Genomic DNA, 27589 nt, shown 5'->3' with positions numbered 1-27589 from the left:
TCTCTCTCCCTCCCTCGCCCTCTCTCTCTCTTTCTCTCATTTTACATGGCCCTTAACAGTAAATGGAACTGAGGTTTATGGGTAGAACTTTTTTTTCATTAAATAAGAATGCAAATGAAATACAGGAAATGTAAAAAATGAAACCTAGAAAGATGTTTATAAAAATACAAATCTATGTAATTAAAAGACATTTTTAAAAGTTGAATAAACATACAAAGAGAAGATAGAGCTTTCTATAACAGACTTATAATCTGAATAAATTGAAAATTAGTAAAGGAAGTATAACAAACAGGTTAGGAAACAGAGACTAGGAACCTAGTTTATGAAAATTAGATGATCTTCTATGTTTAGCATTTTTAGTATGTGCAAAAGCAGGGTAAAAATGTAACAAATAGATAAAAATCATTCAATGTAAAACAATTATGAAAAGTGCTAGGAAACTGAACACAATTATTTAAGTAGAAGAAGTTATAAACACCACCTGCATTTCATATATTTGTAACCATTATGACTCATACCGAGATTTAGCTATTCCAATTTCAGATGACAACTTTTGAAATTCCCTCTGATGGTCTTCACATTCTTTTGATTGCTTTCTAGAATATAAAACTTTGAATTATTAACTTTACTTCTTTTAAAAAATAAAGAGAACTTTAGTAATAAAATGGGTTAACTTTTTAATGCTTGTTCTAAACCTCAGCAAAACAACACAAAGCTAAATATTGTTTTAATATACTTTCGGCATGAGAAAACTCACCATGTGTGCAAGCAAGCAGTATATCTATGTATCACCAATATACTAACTAGGTGGTTCTCAAACCAAAACCCTACTATTCAAATAACTGAGTTTAGACAACATTAACCTCCAAATAGCACCAAGACAAAAATCCCAACTGGTTGTTTTTACTTTTATTTGAACAATGCAGATGTACATAAAAGCTAAAATAGGGATAAATATTAAACTAGAAAAGCTTGAAAGTTATAGGCATTGTGGTTTTTGAAAAGAAGCTCTCTAATAAATTCCTCTCTTTTTTACTGGGGAAAAACAATATATGATAGGAAAAAACCTCAGATGTTTTAGAACACTTCAAACAAGAAAGTTAACATATATAGTACCCTGTAATAGGTTATTCATGCTACAATAAAACAGTCCATCAAGACTACAGATAAAGAAGGTACCAGCATAATCAGAACATTCTCTAAAATGTGGGGGAGAGCAGTTAAAGGCTGGAATAGAGAGAGCCCTATTGGCTCTTTTTGTTTTCTGATTCTAGTTGTAGTTTCTTGTCTCTTTTTTCCCATAGAATTCTTGGAGAACTTCTCCAGTTGCTAGTTGGACTCATGTTCTCATTCAATAGGAATCAGTCTGATATTCTCTAGTAAGCCAGAGAAGCCGGTGCTTCTATATACAGGGTCCTTTACTTACAACCGCAATTGGAACCAGAGTTTCCATTGCTAAACAAAGCAGTTAAGTGGGGGCATGCCTGATTTCATGAACTTTTTTGCCATGCTGTGAATCATGCAGTTGTAAACCAAATCTGGTTCCCCCACTCCCAATTGACTTTGCTTATCAGAAACTCTCTGAAAAGGTCACAAATGGTGATGTGACCCCAAGATGCTGCAACCGTCATAAATACATGCCAGTTGCCAAGTGCCCGCATTCTGATCATGTGACTATGGGGAAGCTGCAGCAATTGTAAGTATGAGGTCATAAGTCACTTTTTTTCTGTGTCATTGTATCTTTGAACGGCAGCTAAACAAATGGCTGTAAGTCAAGGACTACCTGTATGCAAATTAGTAGTAGATGGAAATGGATTCTGGCCCAGGTGGATCGACACAGATATATATTATTATACAAAATTTTTAATGAAACATCCAAAGGATATTCTACAGATAGTTCTTGTTCAGCAACCATTCATCCAGTGACCATTCAAAGTTATGACAGCACTAAACAAAGAGACTTACAACCCATTCCTTGTCATTGCAATCCCCGCATCATCCCTGGAGTCATGTAAACTTGATTCAGGTGCTAGCAACTGGCTTGTAATTATGATAGTCACAGCATCTTGCTGTCACATGATCATCATTTGCAACCTTCACTTCTGCCAAGCAAAATCAATGGGGAAGACAGCCGGAGGTCACATTGGCAATGATGCAAGCATGGGATGCTCTGACCTTGTGGGATTTGTATAAACAAAGGTAGATGGAATTGCCACGACCATTGTAAGTTGGCACCATCATATTACATCACACTTTTACAATAGTGTTGCTTACCAGTGGAGTTGCCAGTCCCAATTACCATTGTTAAGCGAGAATTACCTATATTTGTAAAGATTTCTTTTAATCTAATCTGATGAGTACTGCAATTTTCACAATCCTCTACATCAGGGCTGTCAAACTTGCGGCCCGCAGGCCAGATGTGTCACGTGCTAGCCACGTCCACGCCTGGTTTAGCAGAGGGAAAAAAGTTGCGATACATCATGTGATGCTGCCATGACAACGCGAGTTCAACACCCCTGATCTATATAATCTTTTCCCACTTTAATAGATAAAATGGATTGAACTAGTCAATAACATTGTCACACTGTTTTTTCCACCAATGTATTACAGTGATTTTGTCTTTATTGCTTATCTGAAAACTATGGGTATTTATTGGGAAACAGTGATAAACAGGTCTTAAGCCTTAAGCCTTTAAGTCCTCTGAATGGACCATATGGAACTATCCAGTTGGCCACTAAAGAAAACAGGCATGAACTTGGCTTGATTCGGTATCAGTATGTGTATGTGTGAATACTTTTACATGTGATACTTTTCAAACAAAAAGGCAGCATATAATATATGATAAGATATAAGATACACCCTGACTTTTCAATTACTCATTCACTTAAATAAGTAATAACAAGCTGTTAAGCAAAAAAGAATTGTGTATAAATAAAATGAAGTGTCTTACATGACTAATTCTTTAAAATATGTAATTTCATCAGCAGCTTTCTGAAACTTGAGTTCAATTGCTTGTATTTCATCTGTTAAATCTGTAACAACAAATTATTGTCTATCATTTTCATTAATTTAACTGTGCCTTCTGCCTCAAGGGTTCAAGTCAGTTACAATATATTACAGCATGTAATATTTTATAATCTGAGTTATTTATAAAAATTAGCTCATGTATTTGTGTTAATGTTGTAGTTATAAAATATTATAAAAAGCAACATAAAGTTTACTGTGAATGTACAATATACCAAAAATAGCCCAAAATACCTCCTAAAGTTCTTATAGGAGATAGAAGCAGATATTCAGTTGTATGGCATGGCTTTTATTTTCCTTCTTCATGTCTTCTCAAAATAATGCACCAGATGATCTCCCAGTTCTCCAGAACAGATTCTGGGAACATTCTGGATTAATTTTATCAAGAGTTTTTAAAAAATAAGGAATAGTTTATTGTAATTTGTGGAACAGGTGTGTCCCAGACCAAACTTTTATATGAGGCAATTTTCTAGAATTTCCAAGACATTAAAAGTGTTTTTGATACCATTAGGTAATGATATTTTACTTTTTTTTTTACATTTGATTTGATTTGTCAATCGCTTACAAGATACAGGTATAAGAATAAATATAGTTTTGAATACATGAGATAGATACTTATAAGAAAAATAAAAAAACAATAGGACAGGGACAGTAGGCACAATTGGTGCGCTTATGCACGCCCCCTACAGGCCTCTTAGGAAGGGGGTGAGGTCAATAGTAGACAGTCTAAGGTTAAAGTTTTTGGGGTTAGGGGAAGAAACCACAGAGTCAGGTAGAGTATTCCAAACATTGACCATTGTTGCTGAAGTCGTATTTTCTGCAGTCAAGTTTGGTGTGGTTAACCTTGAGTTTATATCTATTGTGTGCTTTGTATTGTTATGACTGAAGCTGAAGTATTCATTTGCAGGTAGGACATTTCAATGTATGATTTTATATACTATATTTAGATTGGACTGGAGGTGGCGTAGTTCTAGGTTTTCTAGGTCTAGAGTATCAAGTCTGGTGGCATAAGGTATTCTGCAATGAGTAGAGGAGTGGAGAACTCTTCTTGTGAAATATTTCTGGACTTTTTCAATTGTGTTAATATCAGATACATGATATGGGTTCCAGACTGATGAGCTGTATTCAAGTATAGGTCTAGGAAATGTTTTCTATGCTCTAGTTAGTAGTGTGATATTACCATAGAAGAAGCTACGTAGGATTAGACTAACCATTCTTAATGCCTTTTTGGCTATGCAGTTACAGTGGGCTCTAGCACTTAGATCATTAGAGGTGAGTATTCCAAGGTCCTTGACAAGGTTTGGATTCTCAACAAGGTCTTGACTATTTAGCTTGTATTTTATTTTCTGATTTATTCTGCCAATATGTAAGACAGAGCATTTATTTGTTGAGATTTGAAGTTGCCATTTGATTGGCCATTCTGATACATAGTCAATGTCTTTTTGAAGGGTAGCAGTATTGTCTGTGGAATATCAGAAGAAAATGAGTTACATAAAAGATAAACTCTGCAAACTGATTATCACTGGTTTTATGGTTTTACAGAAACATTTGACAATTACAGGGCTTGTTCAAGTATTTACTGTACATTATATAGAAAATAAATCCAGAAAATAAAAATATCAGCACACATGGCTACACAGTAGTCTTACTTCTAGTTCCCTGCTGTGCATATAATGGGTGACCTGATAGCAATGTTCCAATATCTAAGGGGTTGCTTCAAAGAAAATGGGGTCCAGCTAATTCTCCAAAGCATCTGAAGGAAGGCCAAGAAGCAATGGGTGGAAACTAATCAAGGAGAGAAGCAACTTAGAGAAAATTCCTCATACTTAGAACAATTAATTAGCAGGATGACTTGCTTCTAGAAGTTGTGGGTGCTCCAACACTGAAAGATTTTAAAAAGAGATTGGACAACCATTTGTCTGAAATGGTGTAGGGTTTCCTGCCTGAGCAGGGAGTTGGGCTAGAAGACCTCCAAGGTCCTTCCAACTCTGTTTTTCTGTAACCAACAGATTCTTCTGTAAGCCTCAGACTGCACAGCACCAAACTTGCTATTTCCCATCTTTGAAATCCTTCCAACTAATTGTGGCTCAGCAAATGGCAGCCCCTAGTTGTCCCTTGGTGGATCTCAGAAAGGCTAAGCAATGTCAGACCTAACAAGCATTGGAATGGAAGACTGCTAAGAAATCCTTGGGTGTAAACCAAATGTACAAGTTAATAAAAAATAAAAAAATCTGGATGGCAAATTTCTTCTGCAATGATGCCAAAAATTATACTTGGATATGTCCATGAAATCACCAGGAATTGAGCTTAGATGAAGAAAATATTTATTGCAAGAAAATATACAAATACATTGCAAGGAAAAATAAAAGATGCAAAATCATCCAAAATGTCAAGGGACTTTTCTGGGACATTTACAGAGAGAGGAAAAACACTTGAGAGCTGAATAGTCCAAAAATTAAGCAGCTGTTAGCAAATATTTTACATAGGCTTAAATACTTCGTTCTTGAGTGGGAAAATACAGTATCTTGCTTTTGAATGGACTTTAATATATAGAACAGTAAAAAATATAATAACTACATCAACAATAGTAGAAGAAAGACAAAGAAAATTACTGTGCAGAAAATGGTAACCAAAATAACTGGGAAGGATGAAGAATGTCTCTTCAAAAGCAGGGAGATTCAAAACTGATAAAAGAAGTATTTATTTACAGAAATCATAGCTGAACTATGGAATTCACTGCCAGCAGATTTGCTAAAGACATCAATTTAGAAGACTTTAGACGCGCACTAGATAAATGGATGCAGAGTAGCCTATCAATAAAGGTTAGTATTGATAAGTTCATTAACTTTAATCAGAGGTCACACACCATAAATGCCAGTTTATGGCCCTAGTGTCTTACAGGTTTCATGTTCCAACTCTTTGATCTCCATCCTGGTGACCAGTCAGCTGATCCTCTGAAGGAAATCCCTTAAAGCTCACTTGTGTCAGTGGGTTAGGAATCACAAGTAATTTGATAAGATGGCTCTGTTGTTTAAAACCTGATACCTTCTCTAAGCTTTTACAATAATATTAATTCTTTCTACTTTTGGATGTTTTTAAAAATGTTTTTATGATTGTTTTGTGTGCCACCCAGAGTCACATTGCATGAAATGAGTGGTCATATAAATATGATAAATAAATATTGAGAAGCAACAGAAAAAGGTTACCATCCTTCTATTCATGGTTATGTCATTAACCAGTTCTCTAGAAATATCACTGCCTGAGAGCCAAAAGCAATAATAAGAAACTCCCACCTCTTGCTAAATTGCAGGTTTAAAATCAAAATACAGTGGTATATTTTTTAAGATAATCTAATTCAGAACTAGAAAAATCAATCTTCAGTATTACTTGTCAATTAGTAAAATATTACTAAACAATTTTGTTTCAAGGAAGAAAATGTGGAAATTCCCCAAATCTGCCTGACTGGTCACTGAATAATCCAAAATACTGGACTAGATGATATAATATCTACTCTAACAGAGATATTCTTACACATTGACTGAAATCAAAACAAAAATGCTTTTTGGACAGAGCTTGCTATTGTCATTCTAAACCAATTATCTCTAAGGATCACCTTATTCTTATGGATATCTACAAGCTGTGACAATCTCTTATGGCTTCCAGACTAACAATTAAATTTCAATACGCAACTGTGAAATCCTTTTTACAGAATAGGAAAATTTGGAACAGAGTTACAAGAGGATAAAGGGTTATACCTCTCTTATTCTAACATTCTCTGCTCTACATTTCTCCATCACCCCCACATTATTATTTCTTCCTCTCCTTCTCCTCCTTCTTCCTGCTTGGTCTATAATCTATGCATCTGGTTTCTTCAAATTAAAGATGACTCCTGGAATTATATATGTGTATGTGTGTGTGTGTGTATTATATGTATGTGTGTGTTGTTTGGGGCCTGACTCACAGACGGACACAATCAGAAGCCTGATGATGGCAGATGAGATTCTGCCGAAACGTTGCTACAACTTTAAAAGCACAACTACAATGACGTGGGAAAATACCCGAACAGAGCTGAATGCCATACATGTAAGTACCCGCGAAAACTTTATATATATATATGTATATGTATATGTATACACATACATACACACACACACACACACACACTTACATACAAACATACACATATAAGTCTGAGCAACAGTCAGAAATTGATTTTTAATACTTTCTTTCAGGATGTTTTATTTCTTTTACTTCTTAGTCTAGTCCACAGTCCTGACATTCTCTACTGGTATCCAAAAAGTAATGAGGCCTGGCTTATTTAAGCTTCCGAGTCCAGGCTGGCCCAGTGAGATCCTAACACCCGCTAAATGTTATTTACTTTATTGATTTGCTTCATAAATTTATACAGCACACCTTTATTATATAAAATAAACCTAGTTGTCCAGCAACACACAATAATAAAACCACAAGACTAAAACTCTAGCAAACCATCAGTACAATAACTGAACCTTCTCAATAAGAAAACCCACACCTGCTATGTTCACCTCCCATCTTGACCCAGTACCCAAGGGAAGAATCATGTCTTCAATTCCTTTTTTCATATGTTAAATTGATTTTTATTTATATACAGAATATTAAATTACATTAATATAATCCCTCCTAGCATTCTTTATACAGTACATACCTGCAAGAACTGACAATGACAAAAAGCACAACTGTAGATTATGTCAAAAATGTACTGTGACCATCTATACTACAGCTGGTCACAGTGACCCTTTTATTACAGGCATGAGAGAGATATTACGGATTCCACACAATCACATCAAAATGTAAAAATAATTTTAAAAGAATTCTTTTTACATTAAAAAGCTGACCTCATTAAACCACATTTATGGAGAAATTGCATTCAATATGTAAAGAGCAGTTATATTAAAATATTTCCATGTTCATTTCAATAATTGTTTCAATATGCCATAATGGATAATCCAAATGGAAAAATTAATGTGTCATCAGATTTTGTCAAACATAAGAAAATTGTTTTAAGTTGTGCAATAAAAATACATTGATGACATTTCTGAAATTGCAGTTAATAGAATTTAAATAATCCAAAGCTTGTAGTATTGCAAATCCCACAAGTGCTTCTAAGTTTCCTTATACTAACAGTTTCCACAAATTCTAACTTTGTTCAAAGTGACAATCTCCACATGTATTAGAATTCCAATACACATAATTCTCAGTGTCTTAGAGCTGTATCTACATATTTAGAGAGAAACAGGTTGAGAAAGGCTATAATTATACATCTATATTATTATGGTTCATCGCACAGTCAGCCAGATGTTCAGACTGGATTTGGCATTTTAATCCATCTATCAAGTTCTTTCCAAGAACCTGGAATTGGCAGATGTAGATGCTTGATGGTGTTACAGAAATCGTTGCAGGATGTAAGCTGTTCTGAGTAAAGCCAAATTTTGCAACTGACCAATGGTGAATTTGTCAATGCTGATGGGAGTTCAAGTAGTGCTCCAGTTGTTTTGGGATTGCACCCAAGGCACCTATTAATTATTGGGACTACCTTTGCTTTCTTTTTAAAACAATTACTTGCCATGGAGACACTCTAGGCAGGTCACAACCATTAAAATAATGAAGAAATAAAAAGGAAGTTTAAACAAAGAGAAAGTAAAATAGAACAATAAAATAATTAAGAAAAAGAAAACAAAGAAAAAGTAAACAAAGAAAATACATAAATATGATTCATAAATAGATGGACGAGTGTAGGGGGTGGGGAGATAGAGTCTGGTATCAATTTAACAGCCACTTCCAGAATTGAACTCCCCCATTGGATCTGCAGACCAACTTGCAGAGCCAGGTCTTTAGGCTCTTAGGATAGGAGGTTGGGGGAAGATCTTACCCTGAGGGCAGGATGTTCCAAAGGGTGGGTGCTGTGGCAGAAAAAGCTCTTATTTTGGATTCTGATAATCGGAGTTCTTTGACTGATAGGATTCGCAGTAGGCCCTCTTTGCTGGCCCAAATAGGAAGGGCTAGACTAAACAGGACAATGTATTATATTAATACTACTCTCTTATTATAGAGATGTTGCAGATAAATGGAAGAAAACAGATATCATCAAATCAGAAAAAGGAGGGCACAGAAAGCCAGGTAACAATTAGTCAAACAGGCATACCTAAAATATGTAATGAAACAACGTGCAAATACTTTGAAAACAATGAATACTAGAAGTATTTGCCAAGGACATGTCTTAAACTAAATTTACTTTTTTTATATATGGTATGGGAATGTTGTAGACATAAAGTGTCTTGTCTTCAACAAGAGGGAGTGAAATATTAAGTAGAATATCAAAATGATACATCTTGGGCATAGCCCCTTCAGTGTTTTTATAAGCTACTTAGATCAGGAGCGGGGAACCATGGCTCCTTTATGACTTGTGGACTTCAATTCCCAAATAAAGAACTGGAAGGATATATCTCAAATGTTTAAGTCATATAAATGTAGGTGAGACAATTTAAACTATAGCAGATGCTAACAAATTTCAACATGTTTTCAATAATCTAGAAAGTGGGAAAATATAATAAAGTTTAATAGAGATAAAAGCAAAATTCTCAGCTCAAAAGCCATTAAAGTCAGTTTGGCATGGTGGTTAAGGCACCAGGCTAGAGAATTCTAGTCCTGCGATAGTCATGAAAGCCCAGCTGGGTGACCTTGAGCCATACTCTCTTTTAGTTCAACTCACCTCAAAGGGTTATTGTTGTGGGAAAAATAGGAGGAAGAGGTGTTTATGTTTATTTATAAAAATAGAAGAGGTGATTATGTTTATTTATAAAAATAATCAAGATAGGATATAAATATAACTATAATGTACAGCTATGGGATGAGGAATTCTTGGTTTTGTAACAGAAAATGCAAAAAGGAACTTAGAACTAAAGTTGGTTACAAGTTGAACATAAGTCAGCCATGTAAAGGAAAATACAGAATATGGAACAATCAGTTTAAGTTCAAGGTAGGCAGATTCCAACCAAACATTAGAAAAATCTTCCTAGCAGTAAGGGCAGGTCAACAGTGGAATTAATTACCCATATAGGTGGTAGACTCACTTTCACCCTTCTCCTCTTGAAAAGCATTCAGGCAAAAAGCTGAATAACCCTTAATCAGAAATACTTAAAGTGCACCTAACACCTAAATCTAACAAGGAATTAGATTTATTGGGAAATGACTGCTCCCTATTCTATTGTTCCATGGCGCCAAGCACTTAGGTACATTCATGTGGTAATCACACTAACCCATGGGTAAATTCCAGCAAGTTTGTATCAAGAACTGTAAAATGCAGAAATCAACCAAATTATTAATAAATTATACATTTGTAAAAAATATCTCAGTAATTAACTATATTGGCTGATTGATTTAATTTTATATTTGCCTACAAACTTAATTTTTTCAAAAAATAATTTCAGAATAGAACTATTAAAAAAAGTGTAATATAGATACCACAAAATTAGAACATAAAAATGCATAAAACTATTTAGCAAGCAAATCAATCAATAAAAAGCACTAAATAAGTAAAATGTCTCATATTTCAGTCAAGCAGCAAGAAGGCCCCAACATATATCTTGATTGGAATAAAAATTCTAAAATTGACAATTGAAATGATTGATTTACTTTTTTGAAGTCATAGCAATTACAGGATTGTAAAAAGGGAGTTTTTAGACAGGAATGCCAAATATCTACTCTGCAATATGTTTTATTCCAATAACAGGCTGAAATTGACAGCCCCGTGCAATTGTATCTTATCTATAGCTGCCCTTGGTATACGTTCTCTGTTGAATGGATTTTCTTGTGAGTATTTAAAAATACACTGGAGGCATATATTTTCAAACAGGTTTCAATTTTAAATTTTAATTTAATTGTGTTTCCAGACCTGTGCTTTGCAATAAACAAATCTAAGTGATTCATTAAAGTAGAAAATTCTGATACTTCTGCTTTCTATTTCACATATCTCAACAGCTTGAAATGAAATGTCTCTCTATCCATCCATCTCAAGGCAGTCAGTAAAAGGTAGAAACTTTAAACAATGAATATTGAAAAAGTGCAATAAAAACTAGAAGTGAAAAAGCAAAATCAGCTAGAAAGACAGGTTTTTCTTTTATCTCATTCAACTTTTTATTTTTCTTAGTTTGCATTATTTTTTATATTTCTAATTGTAAATTTTAATAAATATCATAAAAAAGTAATAAGTTTCAAAGAATAAATTCACATAGCAAATACATTGACATCTGACAAAATAAAAAATAAAAATAAGAGCTAAAATAATAAATTAATTAAAAAGAAAAACAAAATAAATTCAAATGGCAAACTTGATGAACAACTAGCTTTTTTCTGACATCAGTTTTTTATGTTTCTATGAAGAAGACAATCTTCAGGTACAGCATTTTACTATCCTAACATTTCCATGGAAAAGTTATATCATTTGAGTCCGCTTTCTAAATTTCAGATGGAGTATGGTTGCAATGCTTTATTACGGGCACAGTAGCCTTTAACAAGACATATGAATAGACATATTCATGGGCTTCTGAGGGAAGCAATGACAAAATGAAGATGGCTCCACTGAGAGCACAGCCAATGACTGCAGCAGAACAAGGAGCCAGTGAATGGACCAGCTTCTCGGCATTCCTCTTTAGACACAAATAAGACTTGGGATCTCCCACATTGACTGAGTTTGTTTTCCTTGGTAGGATTTTTCTTCTCCAATTTTTTAAACTATTTTTGACTCCGAGTAAGTCACAAGAGTTGATGGCGAGCAAGTGGCTTTACAAATTAAAAACATGTAAATAAAATCATAGTCTTTTCCCATATATTTCATTAGTTCCCCAGTCTAACCTACACATTTGATTGTCTCCTACCCAAGTACTGAACAGGTCTAACTATGATTAAGATTGGGGCAATTAGCCAAGGTCAGTAGGTGCTGCCAATTCTTGTGCTGCAGCAGCCCCCCATAAAATAGAAAATGGTCAAAGTAGGTTTGCTGAAGGAGATGGTAGGACTCAGAATGATGTCGCATACTCTTTCATCTGAATTCATTTTATCTTACTTCTATAATATCAAGGACCCATTCAGTACACTAAGAAGCAAAATAATGGGAAAGGTGATAATAACCCTAGAGACGAGGCTAGGGGGAAAAATGACTTGAATAATTACCCTAGAGTCCATGCTAGTGGGGAGGTGTTTGGGTCTTTGTTTCTTTTTTGGCTTGTTGATTTTTGCACAGTTTGTAGATGTTATTTATGTCTATTGATGGTCAATTTTTCAGAGTGCCAGGCTTCTAGGAATGAGTTTTTGGATTTGGCTTGGTCTAGTATGTCACAGGTTCCCAATTGAAATTATGGTTAAGTCTGTCCATATGTATTGAAATTAAAAAATCTTCTGACTGCTAGTTGGTGTTCATGGATGAGTTTGTCAGTAGGGTCTGTTGCAGTCCCTTTACATTACTGTACACTTTTTTCACCTACTGCTTACTCTTTGCAAATAAATCATATGAAATCCACAAAAATACAATATACATATTATTTGCATATCTCCTAAAAAAGGCTACAGGTCTCTTTATAATCCCTTTCAAGGCCCTACATCCCTTTTTTGAGAAATAAGATAAAGCGGGTGAGTGCATAAATATCATTTTGCAACTCTGGCATTTATTAAGGAAAAAATTGCCCATAAACTTTCAAAGAAAAGAAGCATATATGTGCACAACACAGAGAGATTAGTAAAAGACAAATATGAACTGAGCTTTAATGGTTGTTTGGGTGCATTCAGATGTAATGAATGACCATGATTTTCCACCATATGCAGGAACTGTTGGCTGGACTTTTCTTCCTTCCTCTTATATTGCTATGAGAAAAGAAGCATAAGTTTCTGCTTTGGAGATTGCACTCTGATGACAAGTTGGGAATTGTGATTTTAAAATAAGGCAGAATTTGAAAATATAATTCAACCTTGCATTGTTCAAACTAGAAGAAACTATAGTTCATGTGGAAGTATAAATGTAAACTGTGGGTACTTTCAAGGTGAAAATAACCGCTTTTGTTAAAGCCATGCAGAAATGTATTGATGGAGAGATTGCATGAATCAGTGGTTCATGTACATTTATGCACATAGTAGTAAATTTTCAGTTCCCCATTACTTCCATTATAAAATGTGTACTGCAATAATCCATGTATTCAAAACATATTGTTCTTCATTTTTTTTTTTAAATTAACATCTTACCTTGCGTTTTCTTTTGTAATTCATTACATTTATTTTGTAATTCATTCTCCCGTAAAAGAGAAGCCTGAAGTTGCTTAGCTTCCAGTGCAGCTGCATCTGATTTCAGTCTTAGGTGTTCCACCTCTTTTTGAAGGATTGTTTTTTTCCTCTGACAGTCACCTAAGGTTTGGTTCAAACTGGATACTTCTGAAATAAAGGCCAAGACAAAAATATAGTTGCATCCATACTACAACTTTTATAACATTTATGTTCTCTGATTACATTATCCAAAAACATATTTATTTGCTGCTATACTAGTCTATAAGAAAATAGGGTAGGTATCTGTAGTTATTAAGATACTAACATTATTTCTACTTGTCAACTAATTGATGCCAACAAAAACTATGGATATTCTGTTACAGATACATATTCTATAAGAAAACAGAATAGGTACCTGTAGTTATTAACATACTAGTATTATTTCAACTTGTCACCTAGTTAATTGATACAAACTAAAATAATGGATTTACTCCTAGATATAAGGAGACCTTTTTTGACAGTGAGAATGACTTGCCTTCAGAAGTTGCATAACTGCAAGTTTTAAAAAGAAAATGGACAGCCATTTGTTTAGAATGGTAGAGTCTCTCCTGTTTGAGCAGGAGGTTGAACTAGAAAACCTCCAAGGTCCCTCCCAAGTCTGTTATTCTATCCTATTCCAATCTCATCCTACCGAATCCTAAAGACTTCTAAGGTCCCTTCCAACTCTTGTTATTCTGTTATTGTTCAAATATTCTCTAATCCTTAGTGAAAAGCTAAACATTACAAGCAATATAGTTGATAAAAGTTCTTTAAAGACCTTGACAACTTGATTAATTCACTCTGCAGTCTAATAATTAGGCAATGGTTAATATATCTCCTAATAGTATTCACTTTATATTAAAGTATATGTTGATATCTTGAAAAAAATTGCAATCTATTTTTTGAGAAATACTATACATGAAAAATAAAATTAATTTTCCCTCAAGTCAAACTTGACTCTTGAGTAAAATGACTCCATGGCCAGTTTTCTGTAATAGTTGTAGTGCCAGACTAGAGAACTGTGAGTTTTAGACCCATTTTTTGCTTTTATTTATATTAATTGAGACAAGAGTGGTAATAATTTGTCTAAACTTTGTGTTCAAAACAGTCCTGTATGTGGAGAGGCACACAATTTTGGACTCCTTAACATGACACAATATTCAGAACAAATCTCCTTTAAAACTGAAATGTGGAGGAAGTAAGGAGAAACAGGTATAAATGTATACCATGTTAGCCTAAATGCTACTCATTCGTTCTATATTAGGTTCTCAACCGTCAGAAAAATCCAAACACATTCCTGTACTTTTCTATTTTCTACTACTCTTTCCGTGCTCCTTCCCCCAGATGTTGCACTGAATTGTTTCTTGCCCAGGATCTTGAAATCACTTCAAGTGAATAATGGAAACAAAGAGGACAGCAGCAATGTTGCCAAAAGGTCCTTTTTTGGCCTATTGGAAAGACAATCAAATTGTTCTAATTAAACTATCAAACCATTAGATATTTTTGGAATCCTAAGATTCCATGACCCTTCCTCCAGGGGAAGGGTGGCAATAATGCTTCTGTGGCAGAAAATATTCTATGTTGGATATCATTTAAGTAATGTATAACATAATACACAGAAACATCAGGGTATCAGTGGACAAACATTCAATGACTTTTAGTAAGTAGTATTGAGAAGTTAATTCCTGGACTTGGATTCTGGAAACTTTATGAAGCTCAGGAAGTGACATATTCTTTGAGTATGTCACTTCACTGATTTGCTAAACTATTCTCTAGATGCTATGACTTCAACATGTAAGACGGGTTTTAAATTCAGGCTTATCCAAGCAAAATACTCTACTCATGTAGGAAAATCAATATCCAGAAGTGCATATTAGGCCCAACTTCTAATTTTCTGTCAATAATTTTGTAAACATTATTTTGATTTACAGAAATATTCTATACTAGTTTCCAATTTTTCAGAACTAAAATTTTATACCTTTATGTCTACATCAATTTGCATCTTAAAAATCCACAGAAAAATATTTGGCACTTTATTTTTCAGTTAATTCTAAAACAGTTTTCCTAATATACATGTTTTTCCATTAATTTTCTTCAATATTATCCATTTTTTGTGATATCTCATTATTATTTGTGTATTCAGTGGCATTTTACATAACATTTTTCTGTGCATTTTAAATGAAAAACAGTAATCCAAAATTCAGAAAAATGAAATTATGTCCTGAATAATATACTGATTTGGGTAAATTGCATCAAAATATGATCTGAAAATATTTTTCTAATCCCTACTCCATACAGTACCATAACCACAAATCTCAGTGAGAACAAAGTATCAATTCAATGTATCATTGCCTTGCTAATAAAATATATGTGAACTTTATAACCAGTCTGAAAGTGGAACATGCTAGGAAAAGTTTTGCTTTGATAATCTACCTGACAATCCTACTTTATTAATGGTTTTTAGTTGTAAAAATATATCTCCTTTTAATGAAATCCATTCTTTGAGAAAACCAAGTATTTCTTCTTTAAACTTGTTTAATTCTCCCCTGATAAAGGGAATAAGATTAAAGGCTTTCTTTAGGATAAATTTATGTTGTTGCAATGTTTTTCTGCCAAAAAAGAAAGAAAAATTGGTTATGATTTTAAAATCAAAATAATATTTAGAAGATATCCCTTTGAAAGATTAAATCAATATTTAAATCAATTTTAATGTAAGGAAAATAATTTTCTAACACAGTCAAATACACAAGTTCAGATAAATACTTAAGTAGCAAAAGAAATTCCTGTTGTTAGAGTTTCAATGAAGACTTATCTCCTTTTCAAGTTGGCATAAAAGAAAAGAAAATACAATAATCTATGGCAGTGCCACCCAAACTTTTGGGCCCCAGGACTGATTCCGTGGAGAGAGATTTTTCTGGGACCAGAGGGGGCATGGTTTTGCATGCTGCCTGCATCCTGTGGATGGGGCTTCACTTGTTTCCAAGGCAGTTTCTGGCATGCCACTGACTGGAGCCAGTTCACAGACCGGGGGGTTCGGGACTCCTGATCTATGAGATTCAGCCATTGGTTTGGTCAATAAACCTGAATTTACACATTACAGTATTTCCTTGTATATACTACTACAATTTTAAATTCAGCTTTAAAAACTACCAAGAAAACAGATTGTTCAGGTAAATGACAGAGAAACAGACAGACAATAAAAAAAGAAAATAAATTCCTCCCAAACCACTTCATGTGAGATTTCTTACTGGACCAATTGTGACTGTCTCCATATATCTTCCTTTTCTTTGTGAAAGCTTCTCAACTGTTTGTTTAGATTCTCTACTGCAGCTTCCTTATTTTCAAGTTCTGTAACTAATTCTCTTATTCTGAAAGAAATAAATTATATAGTATTATCCTTTGAGATTGGATAACCATTTGTTTGAAATGGCATAGGGTTTCCTGCTTGAGCGAGGGTTGTGTGTTTGACTAGAAGACCTCCAAGGTCCCTTCCAACTCTGTTATTTGCCTAAAAATAATAATTAGGCTCATTAATTCCTGCCTTAGATCCCATAATACCCTTCTGTTCAAGGAAAGCCTTTTTTTCTCATAGTTAGGACTATCTATCCTTAACAGAGGATCAGGGAATTTCTTCATCTTGCTAAATAAAGAAAAAGAGGGCATTTATTTGCACAGAGTTGTTAACATGATTGTAAATTAAATCTCTTAAACGTGTGCAAAGATGTTATAATAACTGGAGCATAACTGGTTCCTTATTGCAGAGTAAATCAAAATGAAAGAGTGCAAGCAGTTTTGTACTGCAGAACACAACCAACTGGCTCGAGTCCAAACTGTAGGCAGTCCAGACATTAGAGATTGCTATGTAATATGGGTATATAGTTATTTATCCATTTCCAATTTCTGAGATTATTAAAGTATTTCACAGGATGAAGCCTGATGCTCACATGTAAAAAACAGTTGACACCAGTGCTAATAAATGAATACAATATGTTCCTTGGATTTATATTTGGTTCCATTACATTTAGTGAGATTTGTCTCCCAAGTTTTCAGAATTTCTTAATACTTGCTCTACAAACTTTCTAAAACATCACCAATTTAATTAGAAGAGTCATATTATTATTAACATATTTTATTCTTATTAACACATTTAACCAATTATCAACATTTTTAAATATTCAAATGATATAAGCTTTTTATTACTTTATGTGAATGCATAAAACAAGAGCCTAGACGTCTTTTAATCCAAATTATTTTTTTTGACAACAGTATGTTATTCTTTAGTATATTTATCCCTGAAAAATACTTTGTTCTGCTTTTTCCTCCATATCTTTTAGTTTTAGTTTTAAATTTTATTACTATTTTATTGTGATTTTATATATTTGTATGTATGTATTTATGGTTTTATTTTGATGTTGTAAGCTGCCTAGAGTTGCCTTGCAGTGATATGAGTGGCAAAATAAACGAGCAAACAAACAAATAAAAAGGGAGAATCCTTTTTTTTTAACATTTTTATTTATGATAGATGTTAAGAACTGTAGCTAAATTAATCACCAGCAATTTGAGTAATGAATCAGCTGCCCATCATATAGGGGAGATCGGTAGCATAAAAATTTTAATAAATAAATAAATAGTAAATTTTAATATTATCCATACCAAAAATAATTTTAGACTGCAAATCTTTCACAACACATGAACAGATTTAACCATACCTTCAACTGGGAAACTGTGAGCATCCTAGATCAAGCCAATCCAAAACTGCCAAAGAATTTTTTACCACTATGGGACAGGTGCACCCCACCCATGCTGCCAGAAGGGGAATGATGTGGATCTCGTCAGTCAAGGTATTCTGGCTGGTGGGATCCAGAAGAAGAGCCTTCTCAGCCATGGTCCTGGCCGTTTGGAACATCTTACCCCCTGAGAGCCTTATTCATTCAAAGGTACCTACACAGCTAACTGAAAGGTTGAAAGGATTTGCTGGCAATAACACTGTTACCTTTTCTAAGGCATACAGTCTAACTTAGATCTCCTCACAATTTCCTGTCCAGTCACCAACCAAAAGTAGCACATTTTGCATTTACATTCTGACAATTTTACCTTGAACTTGAGCATAAAAATTCTCAATTGTTTCTTTTTATGCATGTGGTGGTGGCATACATTTGAATAATCATAATTTTGTTTGCAAAATCTATTTGATATTACTCAGCCACTGACTATTTTGTACCTACATAATGTCTTTGCTATATCGTTCCCTTGAAAGTAAGTTTTTTTTTTGAATTTTTGTGTGATCTTATGTCTCAATGGTATCCAATTTAAATCCTTTTCAATTTGATGATGCATTGTACACCAATATATATTTAACTTATTTCATCTTTTTTATATTTCCCTATGTACTTGCTTCTTACATCCTATGTTCCAGCTGTAGTTCTGCCTTTGCAGCTTCAGACAATATCAGCAACTAATACTCTGGAAACAATTATAACTGTATCAAAAACACAATTAGCGCTCTCAAAGAGTCTCAACTCTTTTTTAGTAGTACATTGAGTGCCATCTGACTCAAGGGGTCCTTTATCTAGCAATATATTGACAATTACTCCATCTTGTCTGTCCATGTAGCTTCCTTGAAAAATACAAGAGTAGTTTATTATTGCTTTCTCCAGTGCAATATGACATGATGCCAATGTCACTAAAATGATCATCCACCTTTAGCACCTTCCTATGTTTCTGCTTGGGTGTTCCTACTAAAATATACAGTCTTAGCATACACTCCTGGGGTACTTTGGTCCTCCCCCTTTCCTAAGAGGTCGGGAAGCGACCACTCCCGTCCGTTTCCTATATTCTTATATGTCCCATTCTACAATGAGATATGTTTAAGTATTTATTAAATTTGAATCCATACTACGCTTACTTATCTTTATGAGAATCATTTTTTTTTCATTTAATATGTGCCTGCTCTGAGATGAGTTAAGTCAGGATGGTCCAATTTCACACAAAGTTAGTGCAACTAGCCTGATAATCAAAGATTTAGCAAACCAAGCTTTTCTAATTAATGCTGGGATTAGGAGAATGATATCTTAATACTACACATCTGCAGCAGTAAATATTCTACTATTTCATAGGATTTTTAAAAAAGAAATATATGTGCCTTTTAGCATCTTTTTAATCCTTAAAAATCTCATGTACTGCAATAGATATTATCATGAACGATCTATAGCCTGATTGATAAAATTAAAAAAAGGTCTACAACCTCATTTAACACTTTTCTTTCTCAATATGACTCCTATACAGTTCCTATAACAAGATCCTGACATTCAAACTCCTTCCGAAAACATTACCATGCTCAGAGCCCCTGCTTCCCTTCTCCAATCCAGTGTCACTTCTGTTGAGCATTTGAAATTATTATCCTTCCTCTGTCCCCCACCCCCCATTTTTTTTTTAAATTTCAGTCTTATATTCCTCCGTTCTCTCAGCCTCTCCCTCAACAACAGTCTCTCAATCTCTAATCTACAATTTGTTGTTGTTTCCCTGAGATTATTGTCTCCTCCTCCCTTTCTCTCTTATAAACTAGCTGCATCAAGGCTGGGAAAACCTCCTGTCTTAAATGTAGCTAAATATTATCTTATCATTACGATCAGACAAGTCATAATGGTAGCCATTTTCTGAATGCATAAGTCATTCTCATAGCAGCCATTTTACAAAACTGATCACAACATGCTCACAATATGTCAAATACATCCACTGGCCTCTGTCCTAGATAAATTTATGATGATATGCACGACCTCTTACCATCAGAGCCAAGCACTACCTCCAGGGTCAGAATGAGGGTCATGAGGACAGGTTGGTGGGAAAAGTAATCAAAGTATTATACTGTATTCATTTCATAAGCATCTGTTTGGCCCCTGTACAAGCAGACTAGATTGTCTTTATTATTTAAGAAGGACTCTTTTGTTCCTAAGTCACAAAATGGCTAGAGAGAAAATGTGTAGATAACTTATATATGTGCAGAGAATTACAATGCTTTAATGAATCAGCATTAATTAAAATGAATTCTCCTTAAATTTTCTAACACAGCTAGTTTCTTTCCCTTGCAATTTTTTCATCAAATCTGAACTACTATCTTGGCTGCATTGATAATACTTAATACGTGAAATCATGAAAACATCCTAAGCTCCATGGCTAATTAATTGCAGAAGCTAAAAGGAAAAAAAAGAAAGAACATGGTGATCTTTTCTGCACTTGTACATTTCACATAAACTGTGAAGCTGAACATCTTGTTATCACAGCCAGGATATGGTTATATGCTGAACAGAGGAAAAATCAAAGAGGGTGTGTGTGTGAGCGGAGACAAGAATAATGAAATGGAAGCATCAGAAAAGCCAATATGCATTCTAAACTCCTGTCCCCACTTTAATACATGCAACACATACCCTGGAAAACATCACACTGTACTCCAGGCCCTATAATTGTCTTCAACTTGATCCAGCCAATAACTAAATCAGTCTTAAATTGTCTTTAGATGTATTACTTTTAAAGTAATTATTTCAACCAAAAACTTATGCTCTCATTACTACTTCAAGATATGCAAACTCTACTATGCTTTGCCATCTAACCCAACTAATCCAACTACTGTGAGTTTTATCAGAGGTTTATTTTAAGAATGCTTGGAAGTACAAACAAACCCTCCATTGCTAGCCAGCTTCAACTACATCTATTTTATCTCTGACCATCTGCCTTTTCTTTCCCGAATTCTTTTTATACCCATCATCTTTTCACCTCAATATTTTTGACACCAATTTCTCTCCAAGTTTCATGTGTTATTTGCATCAAAGACCTTTGAGCTGTTTCTTGGAGAATTGGAAAAAAGTCCATAGCTCATTTGCCAGGAAGCACTTGGAATTGGAATATTGAGTATTCAAGAAAACTGATCAATAACCTCTTATTTTATGTATACAAAACTTATTCTTTTTAATTTTTCTTTTTTACATACTGATGCCCTGCAATTCCTACTTTGCATGCACACAATAGTCAATGGTATGCAAATTTATGCTATTCGTCTCTTGCTTTCTCAAATATTTTTTATGGGATTATTTCTCTAGATTATGATATCCAAACAACTAAATTAAAGTTTAAAAATCAGACAGCAACCTAACATACTCCAGGAAAAAAAAAAGAATTAGAAATAAGTTTTTCACTGCAAATCAAGGTTAGAAAGGCAATCTGAGGAATTATTCATAATATAATCTTACTTTACAAACATATTTTAAGGACTGCTAAAAGAATAAAGTGTTCTACATATTCTGAACTTTTTTGCTTATGGAATAGCAAATCTTCTCTATCATCAAAATTTTATTTATAGAATCTGATTTATTACATCCATATCTTATTATTATAAACAAAATGGTTGTTCATGCACTATATTAAGCCATGGTTTACAGAACAAACTATAGTGACTTCATTATATATGAAACAAATTATAAAGCATGTTTTATAAATTACAATTGCCAGGTTCATGCATCATATTAAACTATCATTTCAGTACTAGAAATAACACATCTTATATTAGCTTGTTTCTTTAAGCAGTAAATAGTGACTTCTAAATTGTAGCTCAAACTATGATTAACATGAATTCATCTGGAAATTATACCTAATTCAAGCTAAATCTGGCAAAACAGCTAAAGCATGCTTGCCTCTGAATGATATTAATAGACATATTAATTTGAAAAGCAAGAATGGCTGGTAAGTTCCAACCTTTCTGTTCTCGATTCACTAGCTGCTGTGCATTGTTCAAAATCTTGACTTAGACATTGTAGTTTTTCTTGCAGTATTTTCTCCCGTTCCACACTGCCCTCATAAAACTTCATCTTCTTTTCCATTGTTTTTACTTTCTCATCCAGTAGCTTAAATTCATGAAGGATCAAATAACTGACTCCACAATATTTACACATTGTTTCATCTTGGGACATCTAAAAAAAAAAGCAACATGTACAGTGAAAAAATCTGGCCCTTTAAAAATTAATAAAAGCAACTTTTTATATGGAGTCGGAATAATGTACACATAGCACATTATTCCAGTGGTGGACAACCAATGTTCCAGCACAGAATCTGAACTTACAGTTCTATAATTCCTTGTCATTACCTATGCTGGATGGAATTTTTAACATGTATAGTTCAACATACCTGAAAATACAAAATAACCTATCCTTAAATTATTCACACAATCATTTTTACCATTCTCCTTGGAAATTTAGACAAAATTTACATTCTCCAAATGGGCCAAATGGATATAAGGTCCTTAGGGGGCAAAATGAAAATCACAGATATTTACCCTGACATAGTAGAATGTTTATGATGTTCAAAAAAGTAGCAAGGTTAAGACTTGTATAGTTACCTGTTCTTATTAATAGCAAAGAACATCTGTGCAGAAATCTGTTCTTTATAAAATTAAATAGATTTTGTAGGCCTGTTCTATTATTTTTATTACAAGCTATGATAATCTACAGTTCAGTGGTGATATTAACAAGAATGCTGATGAGCTGGAATAGAAAAAGCAAAGTCATGAGTCAGACAGAAGCTATGAAATTTGGTCATGTGAGATTATTAATCTTCTTAAACAAGATATATTTGAGGAAACAAATACATGTTTGGGTGAACCTGAATTGCATTGCAGAAAAAGTGGCAGACTTCATTCACAAGATATGTCAATTTCATACACAGTGCCCAGTTTGTTAATTCCCTCCAATAAATCACAAATGCTTTGATTATTCCTACCTGGAAGCATGTACAATAAAAATATGTTGAAATATTAATGAAGCACACAGGACTAATGCTAAGAGTATCTGTGTCATAATTCTTGTGACCCAATAACAGAAACCAAGCAGAGAAGCAGACATAATTTGTTATAATTGCCAAAAAGTTCCACTTGGGTTACCATTTTTTTGCAACTTAAACAAACAAATTCAGAGAGCCAAAAGTAGCTCAGGGAAGTTATAAGAAGAATTACAGTAAATGAAAATTAAATTCCAAAAACCCAAAAACAAAACCCAATTACAATGAAAAACTATTGCCCCACACAACACAAAAGAATTAAATCAACATTTTCCAAACTTTTAAGAATGTTTTTGCAAATTATAGAATGGTGAAAATGGTCTAAAGATGAGTGTTACAACTGCTTTGCAAAATCTAAAGTTAAGCAGGGTATAACTGTGATCATTAGAAAATCCCATGTATGGCAACTTGAATCATACAACGGAATGAAGGTGACACGGAAACCTATAAAATAACCTACATGAAAAAGGTAAATTTTAATATTCTTAAAAGAAACTCAACTGTGCTACTAGATTAAATCTTCATTGTTAGTGAGATTCTTCTGGAAGTTTATAAATGTAACATGTGGTCCTCTTCATATATTTTTTTTCACATGGGCAGGTTCATATGAATATTGGCTTGATTACAATATGCCAATTTCAGGTGCAGACTTTCTTGAATCCTACCTATCAATATGACAAAGATCCCTGATGAGGGATGCACATGGACTTGGGGCCTGAGTATATGCTTTTCACTTTAAAAAGTGAAGGAAGTTGGTAATGTTTTTGTCCAGCGTCTGGCAAAGAAAGATAACTTTCCTCTGAACAGGGAGATTCTTCTAAGGTAAAGTGAGTTATATAATAAAATCATTGTAGTCACCTTCTGCTGCCAAATATGATTCCTCATTTAAAGTTTAATTCAAAGTGTAATCAGTTAAGTGAAGGGCAGTATGAGACATCCAATGAGCTTCATGTCTATTTCAAGTACCTGAGGCTAAATTTCCCCCACTCCTAGTTCAATACTGTAATCAATGCTGACAATTCTATGCCATATTCTTTTAAAATAACTAGTAGACATCTCAGGATAATCTAATCTATCTAACTCACTGCACAACATATTAACACACTGATGATTTACTAACATGAAATAATGGTATTTGCTTTCTTTCAAAACATATTAAAAGGGCTTCTCATCAGCTTATCAAAATGTATATAAAAGAAAGGTAGTAGATATCATGTTACATTTTCTTGAACAAATAAACATGTTTATTGTACTACAATTATGTTAATGTTATATTATACTGAAGACTTTAAACTATGAGAAGAGTAGGACAAAATAACAAAAAATGGGAATGGATACAATGGATATTAAATAACAACCATTCTTGAGAAAAAGAGAACAAAGATATCCAAATACTATCAAAAGGTTAAAAGGGGAAAAACTCAAGTTGTTTTGAAAAAGACAAATAACGAACACTAATCATGTTTATTTATGAGACAAGCCATAATTGGCATGTCCCACATGATATTCTAATTATTTTCTAATAAAAGTGTATACCTGTGATACTGGATACATGTTTGCTATGCTTGCCTTTATTTCTCCTAACTCTTTTTTGCCTCATGAAGCCTGATCATAGTTACAGTGGCTCTGAAGGAAATGAAAAATTAATTCTATTTTTCCTGGCAGTAACAACCTGTGCCCAGAAATATGAAACTATCATTCAGAATAAATACCATAAGGTTCCAAAGTACTAAAATTACTTATGGAAAGAGGACAAACTGAACTGTAACATGAAGGAAAAGGAGAGACTGTTATCCTAAAAGGAACATTGTGATTTCTTGCAGCACCACTTTTGTATTTCAAAATAAACAATTTCAGACATTCCAATGTATGTATCTACTTTCAGTAAGACACTGGACTGGATAGGGAGAAGGTTGAAATAGTGAGCAATTCTATTTGGAACCTATATAGATAATCTGAAAATACTAAATTCAACCCTGAGTAAGACACATTTAGTCTCACCAACCAGAGTAACTTTCAGCTAAGAAATAGAACCATGTGCTCGTCTGTATTTCTTTCAAGAACTTATTTTGCCTTCTCTGGATGCTCACAAACTCACGTAAAGCAAATGATATAGAATAATTGGAATACATTATTATCAAGATAATATTTTCCCATATTTATTGTATCATACCAAAGCAAAAGTGTACCACTGTCCTATATTGAACATAGTATAATTTGAAATGCTAGAAATGCTTTTTTAAAATGGTATAATTTGCCATAACAGAATCAAGGACGATGTGATTATTTTGATGATCTTCTGCCTTGATTTTTTAAAAATAATGCTTCCTTTTCCAAGTATTAAAATGTATCTCAATTAATTTCTTTCCTTTCATCAATAAATATCAATAAGTTTAAATTATTTGTCCATTTTTCTGCCTCTCTAACCAAATAGGCTTCCATGGGATAACTGTTATTCAAATTAAATAAAAATGCAATTGTGGAAATATAACTGACCTAAGGAAACATGGGACAGAAACTAGGGAGTGATTTCTTTAATTGCTGTACATCTGACAACTGATAGAAGTATGTGGTTGCTGTATAAGAGGGATGTCATTTTGGTACCATGGTAAATTACCATGAGTTATAAATGTTAATAGATCAATCCTTAGAATATTAATACATTCAATATAATTTAAAACCACCGCAGTCCATTATATTATGTACTTTTACAAACTATTGTACTTATACTTTTACTCTATAAATTCTATTTTTAGAAGTCTATGTTGGCTTCCTCTATACTTTAGATAAATGTTTATTTAGAATGGATAATATTATAAAAAAGAGAAGCACTGTGATACAGTGATTAAGTTGCTAGAAGCACAGAGATCCAGGTTCTAATCCTCTCTTATAAACAGAAACTATCTAGGTGACTTTTGTCAATCACTCTCCCTAAGCATTAGTAGTAATAAGAAATAAAGCAGTGCATTGATAAATAAAGAGCATCCAAGGATAACAAAAACAATAATTAAATAATACAGGTAACAGTGAAAGAAGACTGTCCTTTGCTCTCGAGTATCAAATGCATAGAAGTTTAATAAATAAATAAAAAATAAAATTAATGGAAAGTCAAGTGGGGGAGTCATGAGAAACCAAAGAAATATATCTACCTACATGAAACAATGGTGCAATAAAGAACAACAATTCAACAACACTAAAAATATCACATCATTTAATAACAATCCTTTATTATGTAGATTATATTGTGTATGGAGGAAGAAGATTATCAAACCTTTGTTACAATCTAAATTCTATAAACATATTGTTGTAAACGAGGACTAACTTCAGAGACCTCGTGGCACTTAAGCCTTGTGACTGCTGTTGATTCTATCACACTGTCACTAATGACTATACATTTCAAGCTGAAACAGGTTTACTTAGAAATAAAATTGCATTCCCTAATAACTGAGTTTAGGATTTCATATAAAAGCACTATTGCGTCAATTAACTATTGTGAGCCATTTTTTTCAAAGAAATGAAGTAAAAAACAGTCAAAGTTGCTCTTCTTCAAATTTACAACTTTCCTATTTTGGCTGTCATTTTTACAATTATTTATTCTCTAAGAATGTTTTTTTCCTTTTTTTGTTATTCTCTACACTCAGCCACCTTATCTATTTTGACAATACTATATTTAAACTAAGTCCCACTGAAATGAAAGATAAATCTGAGTTCAAAGGAATGTTATTCACTAGTTAAGAATGATTTGAGATTTAATTGTCTGCTCTGTTATCTAATAGGTTATTGTGAAAGACTTTTCAAAAACATAATAATGGAATCATGCCAAATAGAGTGTCATGTGGTGCATATAGATAAATCTGATGGAACATCTGACAGACCCTGGGAAATCAGAGGAAGGAACATGATCGTGGCATCTCAGCTCAACGGAAGGGGAAAACAAAAGACTGAGAGTAGCTCCACCTTAATTATACTAGATATAAATTCAATTTATATCTAGGCTTTCAAGATTTTGCTACACCCACCCCCCCAAAGCAATAACAATCTGTCCAAATATCCAAATGATTCTTGTTTTTTCAGTTTACCATCTGATTGTATTTATTGCATGATAACATTTAATCTCATTATATGAATAGCACTTTCAGGATTCATTCAGTAAATATGTATGTTGTATTATTAATGTGCTGGAGTAACAAAAAGTACAAAATCATTAACACTTTTTTTGAGTAATACTTGATCAGGTTGAAGAAATCTCATACATGACATGGTAGTAAAAGTGTAGTTGAGATTTTCATTTGGGAAACATTTAAAAACCAATGCCTCATTTCAATTAATGGTGTGGAAATGAGTTTACTCCAGATTGTACAGGGCAAACAAGGAGGAATTGGAAGCAATGGAACCAGACCCAATTCTGTCAAATCCA

General features: G+C 33.5%; 1 protein-coding gene across 3 annotated transcripts in view; it reads right to left on the bottom strand.

Moving 5' to 3' along the window:
• LEKR1 (leucine, glutamate and lysine rich 1) overlaps positions 1-27589 on the bottom strand; it is a 41846-nt gene that overhangs the window by 10406 nt on the left and 3851 nt on the right. For all 3 annotated transcript variants that reach the window (XM_026668227.2, XM_087965229.1, XM_087965230.1), the window contains exons 3-8: positions 22096-22310; positions 16599-16718; positions 15784-15959; positions 13294-13479; positions 2951-3032; positions 519-596 (exon numbers count right to left, since the gene is read on the bottom strand). In XM_026668227.2, coding sequence (XP_026524012.1) covers positions 519-596; positions 2951-3032; positions 13294-13479; positions 15784-15959; positions 16599-16718; positions 22096-22310 — 857 coding nt within the window. The remainder of the gene's footprint in view (positions 1-518; positions 597-2950; positions 3033-13293; positions 13480-15783; positions 15960-16598; positions 16719-22095; positions 22311-27589) is intronic.

The sequence above is a fragment of the Notechis scutatus genome, chromosome 4, assembly GCF_049901735.1.
Source record: "Notechis scutatus isolate UNSWTSFEM ecotype Mainland chromosome 4, rNotScu1.2, whole genome shotgun sequence".
In the NCBI taxonomy this organism is placed as follows: domain Eukaryota; kingdom Metazoa; phylum Chordata; class Lepidosauria; order Squamata; family Elapidae; genus Notechis; species Notechis scutatus.
Note: the sequence above shows the minus strand (reverse complement) of the source record. Positions and strands in the feature narration are given on the sequence as shown.